Source organism: Tachypleus tridentatus, chromosome 13 (assembly GCF_004210375.1).
Source record: "Tachypleus tridentatus isolate NWPU-2018 chromosome 13, ASM421037v1, whole genome shotgun sequence".
Lineage (NCBI taxonomy): Eukaryota > Metazoa > Arthropoda > Merostomata > Xiphosura > Limulidae > Tachypleus > Tachypleus tridentatus.
In genome coordinates this window covers 216,958,838-216,972,884 of record NC_134837.1, presented here as the reverse complement: position 1 = coordinate 216,972,884, position 14,047 = coordinate 216,958,838, and the positions used below count along the sequence as shown (strand labels likewise).

The window sequence follows — 14,047 nt, the reverse complement described above, 5'->3', positions numbered from 1 at the left end:
ACAGTGGTGTAAAACTAATAGGTCTCTTATCACTGCGACAACTTTATCACCCACTTGATAGAAGTAACATAAGCCAACCTCTAATCTTCTGGGGCATGGCTCCTTTTCAACGTTTTGGAAAAAACAGTATCAAGTGGCTCGTATATCGAATCCATAACTTCCTTTAAAATCCCCGAGGAAATATTATGTGGCCCGGAAGCTCTAGCGTTCTTTAAACTTCCTAAAATCTATATACACATGGCCGAGCACCACCCTGTGGTTAGCGTGCTCTACTGTGGAGCTGAGGTTTCGCGATTCGCTTCTTATTACCGTTAAAAGTAAATCGTGCTTGCACGAACTACAGGGCCGTAAGGTGCGTTAAGATAAGAGTAGCCAAAGAAATGGTGATGGGTATTGTTGACTAGCTGCCTTACATTTCATGATGTCGAGAAAACCCACTTGTAGAGAAATATATATGCAAAAACGGCTCGTTTGGGTTGAGAAAATATTTTACATAGAAGAGCGAACAACGTTTCGACCTTCTTCGGTCGTCGTCAGGTTCATAAAGAAAGAGGTAACTGACCGGAAGCTGACCACATGTTTGGAAGGGGTTGTGTAACTGAGTGTCGGAATGTAGAGGGCGGTGTTAGATGTTTAAATATATAATTATATATTCGTAAAATGTCTAGAATAACGAATAATACTCTTAAAAGGTGTAAAGGTAATTAATTAATAGATACCGTGAGTGTTAACAGTGTTTGTTTGTTTTGTAGTTAGAAGTTCTATCACTATACACTACAGTTAACAGTTGATAACTCTAGCAGTTTATAAATATAGTGTAGTAAACATAAAAGTTACAAATTTGATATGGTAAGCATATAACTAACAGGTAATAACTGAAAAAAAGAGGTAAACATGCTGTTTATAAATATAGTGTAATAAACACATAGTAACAGTGAACAAACAGGCGATTACTATAGCATGGTAAACAAGTAGTCGATCTCTCATTGTGGTAAACAAATACTTTATACCCCTTGTATGGTAAATAAATAGCTGATAGCTGTATTGCGGTACATAAATATTTGGTAGTTCTAGTACGGTAGTTAATAACTGTAGCTCTTATGTGACTAGCAAATAGTTGACAGTTTTATTAATATTAGAAAAAAGTTGATAGCTGTCGTATGGCAAGGAAATACTTGATAGCTCTGGTACGATCAATAAATAGAGAATATGGTAAATATACAATTTATAGATCCAGTATGGTAAATAATTTACAGATTTAATATAGCAAAAATATTTAATGATGATGACCTAAGAAGGTCGAAACGTTGTTCTCTGCTTTATTTTGGTAAAAGCTTTAAAACCGATACCAGCCGTCCTGAGGTATATTTTTACTTGAAGTGGGTTTCTCGTCATCACGAATTCTCAAGATTTGGTCTTAACCCTAAGAATGACTTAATCAAAGAAATTTCAAATAAAAATCACTCTCAGATACTAGGTAATGCACTGATATCGCGTTTTCATTTACCATAGGTATTTATTGCGAGACAAGAAAACTAATTCAGTTAACTGCTCATTAACTCTGAAACTTATTTAAAACACGCGGGATACGCAAGTAACTGACCAGAACAGCACAATTATGTTGTTTCGTCATCACATTCTGACTCGTACAAACTCAAAATTGCATCGAAGGAGAGCAGACGCCTAGTGATAGTGCGCGTGACAAAAGTTGCAATATTTCTGTGTTCTTAACAATTATTATGGTCACTTTCTTTATGGTTCCCTTCTTTCTATTTCAGTCCAACCTAGGAACCAGTCTGAATGAGTACTGCCCCTGCAATCAAAGGCATGATGTGGTAATGCACACAGAGTTAACTGTATTATACACAAGGCAGTCTTATAATGTAATATTAATGAGCATGTGTGTGGCAGAACAGTTTTGTCACCAAGAATTGTAAGGACCACAATTCGCAAAATAATATATGTGTACATAATGTTTGTTTATGTAGCTAGTGATTTTGTAATAGATCCGCCTATCGTTTTTTGTTATTAGTTTTCATTTACACTCACTTTTAGTTTGAGAAAAAACGACCACTGTGAGGCGCTGACTGTCCAAATAAACTATGTTGGGATCCCATGAAACTGGAAGGAAAAGATGACCCCAGCTGTAAGGATAAAACCAAGTTTGGGGGTGTCTGAGGAGGAGTATCAGCTGGTGAAAGTACGGGGTTAAAGATATGGGCTGGGTTTGCTCCACTGTAGGCCACAATGTTGCACGAGTCTGGCTGGTCACTACGTGAACAACTAAGTTCGTGAGGGTACCCACTAGTTAGATATCCGTTTATTGTCGTGCTGCGAGCTCGGAAAGTAACGCTTGGTAAACTCTTTCTATTTCTAGAACTGCATTCGACCGACATAGTCTCGGACACGTGACTGCGCGTTTCATTAAGATTGGGAAGTTTTTGCTGAGGTGGGGTGGGATGTTTACTAGTGGCCGTGTCTGCAAGAGACCAAATCCTAGGTTTGTTAAGAGAGAGAAATCTGCCTTCGTCATCAATCGCTTTCTCGTGGGGACTTTCTTCACGTCTCAAGAGGGTGGTCAAGTCGGGAGATGAACTTTCGGATGACACGGAAGGGGTGAAACTGGTGGAGACGTTAGCAGAATAAGGTTGACACCTAGTGTAACCCTCAGAAGAGACGCAGGAGTCCAATACACAATTATCAATTGCATCTTCTTGGCTGTTCGTCCCAGTTTTCTTTTCTTCTGAAAACAAAAATAGTTGATTTCGTGTAAAATATAATATATATATAATAGAGTAGTCCTCTACTCATGAGGACGACTATATATACTTAACCAATAAATAATTAATTTTAATAGTGAATCAATACAGTGATTCAAAAATGGTTAGTTTTAATGATGTTACAATGATGTTAGTTTTAATGATGTTTCCCCTCGGTGGGCTGAGCAGATAGCCCCTTGTGGCTTTGCTATAAGAAAAACACACACACACACACACACACACACTTTAATGATGTTACAACAAAATCGATAATTGTTTTTAATCGTAGTGTTTCTATTTACAGAAAAAGATGGTTTTTTTTCCATTAATCCCTTGAGTTATTTTTGTTGGTTTAGTCTTCATTACATGTTGTTCATTAAAACTGTGCAAACTTTCGTGTTTGTTTGATTTTTTTGTTTTCCATATCACAACATTACTCAAATTATCCAGTGACATACTTCTTCAAAACCTGTACAGGACTCTTAGTTGGCAAGTCATTTATATAATATTAAAAAAAATTAACTCACTTAGAGGTTACTGAATCATTCATATTTCATTTATTGGATAAAAATAATTTTAAAAACTTCCTGAAAAAAAAAAGCTTGTGTTCCTTAAAGTTTTCAACTTTATACCGAAAAGGATTTGCCAAGTTACCAAAGACGCTAATTAAATCTCCGCGTGACATAAAAGAAAAAAGAAAAGAAAAGAAGGCCATTTCTATTTCCTATGGCAGCAATAGGCACATCCGTCATGTTCACTAATGGGCTAGTATCTCTTTCTTTCCGACAATGGATATACTATTTGTTATTTTTTCTCCCCCCCTCTGCTACCCCCTGTTATCGGTTTTAAAGCTAGATAACCAATAAACGTACTCTTTCTCTAGTACATGTGCTCCGAATGTCAATTCATATTCAACGGTACAGAATTTAAAGAAAAGGGAAAAGAATATGTAAGATATTTGAGCAACAGGTCCAATCTTCAGCCAGAATAAATAGAATAAAACATTGTCTTGGTGACCTCTTCCAACAGGCACGGCATCATTCATAATTTAAGGTGGAAACAAGCTGAAATGGGGATTTTTGTTTCAGAGGTGCCAAACAATCTTTTTTCATTTACATTTAAATTAGATAAAAGGCGTTTCGAATACTTGTCATTGACTTAAGTGGTTTGTTAACTTCACATTCGTCGAGCTAAGTCTAAAAAACATTAATCATGGTGACAAGACGGCAGCTCAACCACGCACTTAAATCGGAGGGAAGTTTCCAGCAGCCTTGTGGGTCATTAATTTTCTTCAAAATCTTTACTTTTTTCATTTTATCTTCTTTCTGTCAACAGAATATTAGAGTAAGAAGCTACTTAGACATACAGAAAAAAAACAATATCTATTTCAATTAGGTAAAAAAATAGCTTTCTGAAAAGTCGAAAAGTTTCAAACCATGGTTTTGGTTGAAATAATGTATGTAATAACAATAAAAAATTTCATTATCAAATAGACTTAAATCCAAACATTTCTGAATTAAAAGATAAATTCTCAACTAGAAGGTCCCCGCTGAAACAGCGATACGTCTACAAACTTACAACGCTAAAATCAGGGGTTCGATTCCCCTCGGTAGACTCAGCAGATAGCCCAATGTTACTTTGCTATAAGAAAACCCACACGCACACACTCAACTAGAAAAATTTGCAACTGTTGGAACGTTGTCTATTCTAAATAGGAAATTAAGCGCCCTCTTCAAAATGTACTTGTAATTTATGTTTGTTTGTTTGTTTGTTTTGGAATTTCGCACAAAGCTACTCGAGGGCTATCTGTGCTAGCCGTCCCTAATTTAGCAGTGTAAGACTAGAGGGAAGGCAGCTAGTCATCACCACCCACCGCCAACTCTTGGGCTACTCTTTTACCAACGAATAGTGGGATTGACCGTCACATTATACACCCCCACGGCTGGGAGGGCGAGCATGTTTAGCGCGACGGGGGCGCGAATCCGCGACCCTCGGATTACGAGTCGCACGCCTTACGCGCTAGGCCATGTAATTTATGTGTTAGACATACACAAATATATATATATATATTTATAACTAAGTATTATGTACAGAAAATACAAGGAACGTAACTATTTATAGAGTTCAATATGTACTCCTTAAAAAAAATATTTTCTCCCTTATTATTTCATCAAATTTTACCTCCATCTGATTTTACACGTTATCTAACTACCCTGATTTATATTCAAATATATCAAAGTATATTTTGTTTCAATTAGATGTTTCAACTAGCAGCTCTCGTTCTTACAACTGTGACGTTACCTTCTCGTGAGAATTTTAAATGTTATTAACATTTAACTATAATTTCGGTATACACCAAAACTGCTTCAAGACCGATGTTTCAAAGGTAATCTCGAACAGATCATTGTCAGTATTCTAAAACTGATAACTTCGTCTTTATGTCACTTGACTAAGGATATGCTAACTAAACACAGAATGTTTTGGTTTTTCTGTTCCTTTTCAAAGCAAAAATACAAAGTGAGCTCTCTGTGTTGATCCGTCGCGGAATGGAAACCGGAATGTTAGCATTAAAAGTTCTGAATCATACCGTTGAGTCACTGGGTTTCAGAGCACAAAAGAAAACGAAAGCTCATATCAATGGAAATTAAGCCGAGGAAAAGGAACATAAAAAGAAACCAAAACCTAGTGCGTGTTTGTTAAACGACTAATGTGTCCTACTGCGAAGACGTCTTGCAGTGTTACTGTCAAACAGTACGGTGGGACTCGTAAAGCTGCTTCACCTCATCGTGGGAGGTACGGGATGGCGTTAACCCCAGGACTTCGTCAACCTGGTACCCAGCAAAGTCCATAGACTTTCAGAGAACCAGAATGACTGTATAACAGAGATACCTTGAGTTTCAGCAAGTGCTTCAAGTAATGCTGTTCACTTCACGAAGTGGTCGAACCTCTTCACGACATACTATAAATTTTTATTACTGCAACCTCTTACACAGCCACACCTGTTTGCGTTTAGGACAAGGACAACTGCACGTGTCACGTTCGTGCACACTTCGTGACTCCACCTCATTTCTAGCAAAAGATCCATCATCAAGAATATCAGATTACAATGGGGGAAAAAATTACATACCTACTGCTTTTATATGTATAGGTACGTATGTGTGTTAAGCACGTATTTGAATGAACATTGCAAGTTTAAAACAGTCGCTGAATTAACAAGTAAAAACATGAAACACTATAATCATATTTGTATATGCAAAAGAGGAATAAAAGGGGCATACATCCTTATTTGTTCGCATGCATGTAATTTCGAAGGTTTCAACAAAGAATAACCCCTCCTTATTGAACCATAGTTGTAGACTAGTCGAGTACATCTTATGGCCGTTACTTAACAAAGTAACAGGAAAGTTTATACGTATTTACACATAATTATTATCTACATTTCAATGTGCCTTTTCTGTATTTTGCACGATTTAGGTAAACTTTAACCTGAAAGGTGTTAAAACTAAAATCGACACTAAGAACGATTTAATTCATCATATTTTTGTTCTCAGTAGTCATGGTAAAAGTACCAAAGTAATGGGGCCCGGCATGGCCGAGCGCGTAAGGCGTGCGACTCGTAATCCGAGGGTCGCGGGTTCGCGCCCGCGTCGCGCTAAACATGCTCGCCCTCCCAGCCGTGGGGGCATTATAATGTTACGGTCAATCCCACTATTTGTTGGTAAAAAAGTAGCCCAAGAGTTGGCGGTGGGTGGTGATGACTAGCTGCCTTCCCTCTAGTCTTACGCTGCTAAATTAGGGACGGCTAGCACAGATAGCCCTCGAGTAGCTTTGTGCAAAATTCCAAAACAATTAAACCAATTATATTTGAAGTTTTTGTAAATATCTTGTAGTTACCAGTTTATCTTACTTGGGTAAATATTCTTTAATTATCAAGAAAATATAAAATTATTATTAGAAGAATGTATTTGCATAATCAGTTGAGATGTGTGTTTAAACCTAATTGTCACTTGTGGTTTTTACTTTGACTTAAGGACTGAAGCCCTGCTCTTACTCTCCTTATTTATAGTTTATTTATTTATTTACTTGTGTTTGTTATTATCAGTGTTATACCAGTTCTAATAAAAGAAAGTTGTTAATGTAAGTGAAAGAAAATACTAATCTAAGATCTTCTATTAAGTTTAATGTATACTTTAGCGCCCGCGTCGCGCTAAACATGCTCGCCCTCCCAGCCGTGGGGGCATTATAATGTGACGTTCAATCCCACTATTTGTTGGTAAAAGAGTAGCCCAAAAGTTGGCGGTGGGTGGTGATGACTAGCTGCCTTCCCTCTAGTCTTACACTGCTAAATTAGGGACGGCTAGCACAGATAGCCCTCGAATAGCTTTGTGCGAAATTCCAAAACAAACAAACCAAAAACCAAAATAATGCTTTTCTTATTGTGTCACACTGCTAAATTAGGGACGGCTAGCACAGATAGCCCTCGAATAGCTTTGTGCGAAATTCCAAAACAAACAAACCAAAAACCAAAATAATGCTTTTCTTATTGTGTCACATGGTGTATAACAAACGACTGTTGTTGTTCGATGTTTTCGTTGTTGTTGTTTTTTAAATTTTAACTAAGTTTACACAAAAGGGCAATTAATCTCTGCATAGTCGTCCCTGGCTTCTAAGAGACTAGAAGCAATGCAACGTTTGGACTACTCTGGTCTGATCTGTATGTCACTCTAAATTGCGCAATCGCAAAAAGGTGCTATGCTTTCACCTTTTTTAAACCAGATGTATTTTAAACTTGGACTCATCCGTCCGTAACACCCTTTTCCAATCATCAACAATCCAGATTTGGTACTTTTTAATCAAATTTTAGTCTCTTGCCAATATTTGAAGATTCAAGTAAAAGTTTTAACTACCACACGATTAAATATTTCATTACCGTTGACTCTTTTTGATATTGTAGATCTGGACACTTTTCTGTCATTTGGTACATGGTTGTTTATCTAATGCTTATCTCTTCCGTCTGTCATGAAGGCTGCATAAACAAAGATACTTAACATCAGTATCATTGAGTTTAGGTGTTCTGTATCTTCCTTTCCTATTTTCAAATTTACCTGTCTGAGTCTCATGATCCAGGGCGTTGACAGTGTTTGGGGAACATTTTAAGTCTGCAGCAGTTTACAGAAGAGTCCAACCAGCATTACGTAAAGCATTTATGTGAACTCTCTACTCTAGTGACAATTCTTTAGGCGTTTTTGAGCCATGGCATAATAACAAAACTTAATATATATATAGAGTTAAACACTGTTTTTATCAAGGTTTTATTTGGGTAGTGATAGTAAGTTGACTTCATCTAGGATATACCGGTACCATAAGCTAGCTTCTTTCTATATAGTTAAGATACTGAATGGAGTATCATGACAGTTACTTCAGACCCTAAATTTCATCAGTATGTTCATTTAAGCATTACTTTTATGTGATGCCCTTGGTACAAGTATAGGGGAATTCTAAAGAATGATAAGTATTCTACTCTGGCTCATTTGATTGTCAACAGAGATCAGTGAATCATTACTACAGTGTTGAAATTTATCTAATGGCATGGAAGAATTAGACCCAGAAAATGGAAAGAACGATAAAACATTCTCTTGTTCTAACACTCTTGCACAGTACTGAATGTGACTTAAATTTTCTTAAGTTAGACTAGTGTTAGAAACTCGCACAGCGTAATGTGATTAACAAAGTGTTTGCTCTATCTGTATATTACCCACATAATTATACGCAACAGAAGACATAAATCTCTAAAAATGAATAATTTCATATTTCCAAAACCGGAAGTTGTTTCATACGGCAAAAATTGCAACGTGGTAAAAATGTGACAAAACATTCGATTCATCATATACCTTTGGTAAATAATTTGGTATTTGTTAAATTTTATTTTCTCAACATCTATTTCATAAAATCTAGGAGTGTTTGCTAAATATGTACATTACATATTTAAAACACATGATATAACATATACACTCTATAAATAATTTCGTATTCGTTAAATTTTATTTTTTATATATGCATTTCATAAAATCTAGGAGCGGTTTTGCTAAATATGTGTATTATAACTTTGAACGCGCACAAAAGTGGTATATTTATTTTGTATCTCTTTAAACGAGCCTTATGTGTAACTGAACATCGATGAAACGAATATTTTCTTATTACTAATAGAGCATTAAATTACCTAAAGGCGACACCTGGTTACAGCCCTCTTTCCACGGGGTTCCAGCGCTGCCACCTTTATCTCCAGAGTCACAAAGTTCTTTTCCATCATCCTGGGGAACTCTATCGTCTAAGTTGCCGACTTCGTCACGAAAGTCACGTTTTTCTTTTTCGAAGCCTTGGTGAATCTGTTCTTCGTCGCTGGTGTCATCGCTATTTTCGTCACTATCGTCTTCCAAACTTGATTCTTTTTTAGTTCTTTGTTTCCATGTCATCTTATTATCTTTCTTCAATCGTCTCCGAGCATTAGCGAACCACGTGGACACCTGTGTCAGTGTCATCTTGGTAATGATGGCCAGCATTATTTTCTCTCCCTTGGTGGGGTAGGGGTTTTTCCTGTGTTCATCCAGCCAGGCCTTCAGGGTGTTCGTAGAATCTCTTGTTACGTTCTTCCGCCGTGCTCCATTGAAATCCAGGTTCCCGAACCTAAAACAAGTAGAAAAACATTGGGACACTGAACTGTTGAACTTTACTATGTTTGTGCCTTATATTGTCATGGTGTCTATACAGTCCGTATTAATTAATTTCTCAGCATTAGAACATATATCTGTCTCATTTATCATATATGGTAACATAACACACTGTAGAACATATAGAAAAAACAAGTGGCTTAAATCAAAAATAAGTGGCCGCAGTTACATGAGAGTTTAGCATCGAAAAAATAAAAATATGACATGATATTCAGAAATCCTCGTAACAACACTTTCAGTTAATATCGGTTTCACCAATAAGACAATACATGTAGTTCACTGTCCTTGTTCATTCAATACACTCTCAGTTAAAATCTGTTTCACCAATAAGACAATACATTTAGTTCACTGTACTTGTTCACTCAACACTTTCAGTTAATATCGGTTTCACCAATAAGACAATACATATAGTTCACTGTTCTTGTTCACTCAATACACTCTCAGTTAAAATCTGTTTCACCAATAAGACAATACATTTAGTTCATTGTACTTGTTCACTCAACATTTTCAGTTAATATCGGTTTCACCAATAAGACAATACATATAGTTCACTGTTCTTGTTCACTCAATACACTCTCAGTTAAAATCTGTTTCACCAATAAGACAATACATTTAGTTCATTGTACTTGTTCACTCAACATTTTCAGTTAATATCGGTTTCACCAATAAGACAATACATATAGTTCACTGTACTTATTCACTCAACATTTTCAGTTAATATCGGTTTCACCAATAAGACAATACATATAGTTCACTGTTCTTGTTCACTCAACACACTCGGTTAAAAATTGGTTTCACCAATAAGACAATACATGTAGTTCACTGTTTTTGTTCACTCAACACTTTCAGTTAATATCGGTTTCACCAATAAAACAATACATTTAGTTCACTGTACTTGTTCACTCAACATTTTCAGTTAATATCGGTTTCACCAATAAGACAATACATATAGTTCACTGTTCTTGTCCACTCAACACTTTCAGTTAATATCGGTTTCACCAATAAAACAATATATGTAGTTCACTGTTCCTGTTCACTCAACACTCAGTTAAAATCGGCTTCACCAATAAGACAGTACATATAGTTCTTCCATATTCAGGTTATTTTAACTCAGATAAGATAAGAGTTATTATGACAGTCGGTCAAATTTCCAGATGTGGCAAAAATAGTCTGTAGAATACACGATGTTAACATGATTTAAGCAAATCGTAGGCAGAAGATGGATCAACAATGTCAACATAAGTCAAGTAAATCACAGATAATAGTTTGAGTTACGTGTAATCTGTCTGCCTTAATTTCGTAATAAACTTCTGTACAAAGAAAAAACGGGAAGTCTATTAGCATCTGTAACTGAGTAGCGTTATTCGTATTTTGTAATTTTGGATAAAGAGTTAGGGTGTTTCTCTTCATAATGTTATTTTAATAACACAACACAACATTACTTCACATTAAAACGATGTGAATTGTATTAACGAAACACGACAATACTCCATATTAAAACGATGTGAACTAAATTAGAGAAACACAACATTAAAATGATGAGCTGTATTAGCGAAACACAACATTACTTCACATTAAAACGATGTGATGTGAATTGTATTAACGAAACACAACATTACTTCATGTTAAAACGATGTGAACTGTATTAGAGAAACACAACATTACTTCACATTAAAATGATGTGAACTGTATTAGCGAAGCACAACATTACTTCACATTAAAATGATGTGAACTGTATTAGAGAAACACAACATTACTTCACATTAAAATGATGTGAACTGTATTAGACAAACACAACACTTCTTCACATTAAAATGATGTGATCTGTATTAGAGAAACACAACATTTCTTCACATTAAAATGATGTGAACTGTATTAGCGTCTACACGTTTCTTCTTAATTCACACAACGATTATCTTTATCCAGCTCTGACGACAGAAACGAGCATTCTTTACATATTCGCTATAGATATTAAATCCATACTGTTAAAGTAACTATCCAATACCCAAGAATAACTTTCTGTCTACTTTTCTACACATCTCCTCCTAAACAACTTGGTCGATCCACACCAAATCTGGCATGCTACCTTTGTACCAAAACCAAATTCACAATAAACTTTCTCATATTTTGAAATATACGTGCACTTCGTAGTATAAATCATATATTGTTACCTTAGTAACTATTGTCAAGAGTTGAGTTTGAGCAAAACACATACTATAATCTGATAGTAAAAGTCAAAGGTTGTAAATAAAAATTTCAGCACTTTGGATTGCTTTCAATAATATTTAACATATACAGTAATAAAATATCCAGTTACATAACTAAAATATACAGTGATGAAATATCCAGTTGCATGACTAAAATACACAGTGATGAAATATCCAGTTACATAACTAAAATATACAGTGATGAAATATCCAGTTGCATGACTAAAATACACAGTGATGAAATATCCAGTTACATAACTAAAATATACAGTGATGAAATATCCAGTTACATAACTAAAATATACAGTGATGAAATATCCAGTTACATAACTAAAATATACATGATGAAATATCCAGTTACATAACTAAAATATACAGTGATGAAATATCCAGTTACATAACTAAAATATACAGTGATGAAATATCCAGTTACATAACTAAAATATACAGTGATGAAATATCCAGTTACATAACTAAAATATACAGTGATGAAATATCCAGTTACATAACTAAAATATACAGTGATGAAATATCCAGTTACATAACTAAAGTATACAGTGATGAAATATCCAGTTACATAACTAAAGTATATACTGATGAAATATCCAGTTACATAACTAAAATATACAGTGATGAAATATCTAGTTACATAACTAAAATATACAGTGATGAAATATCCAGTTACATAACTAAAATATACAGTGATGAAATATCCAGTTACATAACTAAAGTATATAGTGATGAAATATCCAGTTACATAACTAAAATATACAGTGATGAAATATCCAGTTACATAACTAAAATATACAGTGATGAAATATCCAGTTACATAACTAAAGTATACAGTGATGAAATATCCAGTTACATAACTAAAGTATATACTGATGAAATATCCAGTTACATAACTAAAATATACAGTGATGAAATATCCAGTTACATAACTAAAATATACAGTGATGAAATATCCAGTTACATAACTAAAATATACAGTGATGAAATATCCAGTTACATAACTAAAGTATATAGTGATGAAATATCCAGTTACATAACTAAAATATACAGTGATGAAATATACAGTTACATAACTAAAATATACAGTGATAAAATATCCAATTACATAACTAAAATATACAGTGATGAAATATCCAGTTACATAACTAAAATTTACAATGATAAAATATCCAGTTACATAACTAAAATTTACAATGATAAAATATCCAGTTACATAACTAAAATATACAAGAATAAAATATCTAGTGATATAACTAAATATACAGCAATAAAATATCCAGTTATAATGTAAAGAATAAAAATATTGCTTTGTTTAAGTTTCTTGTTCTTTTCTGATTCACATCATTTTATTTTTCCTTAAGCCTAAATTACAGAAGAATTTCATAGATACAATTCGAGTATTTCTTACTTCTTGCTATAGAATACAGTTTATCCGTATAAATAAAATTCAAGATTACTATTAAATTTAATGCATTAAAGGTACAAAATTTAAACAGTAGAAATCTTGACCGCATTTCTACCGTGAAATGGGTTGCTTTGAACAAGATGTGAAGCAACTGCTTCGTCATTTTTGCCAAATTTCTCGACTCGACTGCTACTTAACGTTACTGAAAATATTATCGAGGATATTTTCCTCATTCTTAGCCAATGTGTGGTTGTGTTCTGTGTTTTCAAGAGAAGAAAGATGGAGAAATGTAATCTGTTTAAAATAACCTAAAAACTGTTAGGGTAAAACATTTAAAGTATAAGAAAGCCCATTACAGACTGAAAGTTCACTTTTACTTGCAGACTCTCATAAGATCTGTCGGGCTTTCCCCTTGGCAGAGCTTGGAACAGAATTTGCCACTTAATAAACTAGTCACATTTCACATCTACTTAACTATTGTTTGTTATGTTTTACTTTGGATGACTTGGCTGTTTAAATATTTTAAAATTCCAATACAGAATAGAAACCTAAAATGTTAAATAGGCTCTAAAGCATAGAAAATGTACGTTTTTCTTTCATGGGGTACTTTCCTCAACCTAACAAATTCATAAGCTTAAGTTTAACAAATATCAGATGACACAATTAAAAGCTAAAAACATAAACGCTTATTTTATCATACAAGAACTGTGGTCATAGAAATTGAAAAATGTGACTTACCTATATCCAGATAATGAATGGTCGTAGCAATACGGAGCTTGTTGGATCAGTCCAAGCCATGAATCTGTTGAATTTTTATCTGGATATGCTGGATTCTGGAAGCAACACTTCAGTTTCAGTTAGAAAGCAGAGCCCACAAAACACATCCAAACGTCCCAAATTGTAATATTCTTGAACTTACGTATCACAGGAAATTAT

General features: G+C 34.6%; 1 protein-coding gene across 3 annotated transcripts in view; it reads right to left on the bottom strand.

Moving 5' to 3' along the window:
• Window positions 1-14,047, bottom strand: part of LOC143239063 (iroquois-class homeodomain protein irx-4-A-like) — a 46,401-nt gene that overhangs the window by 13,501 nt on the left and 18,853 nt on the right. For 2 of the 3 annotated variants that reach the window (XM_076479853.1, XM_076479852.1), the window contains exons 3-5: window positions 13,850-13,956; window positions 8,980-9,443; window positions 2,050-2,743 (exon numbers count right to left, since the gene is read on the bottom strand). In XM_076479853.1, the coding sequence (XP_076335968.1) occupies window positions 2,052-2,743; window positions 8,980-9,443; window positions 13,850-13,956 (1,263 nt within the window). In that variant the 3' untranslated portion in view covers window positions 2,050-2,051. The remainder of the gene's footprint in view (window positions 1-2,049; window positions 2,744-8,979; window positions 9,444-13,849; window positions 13,957-14,047) is intronic. The other variant, XM_076479854.1, reaches the window with a different exon arrangement.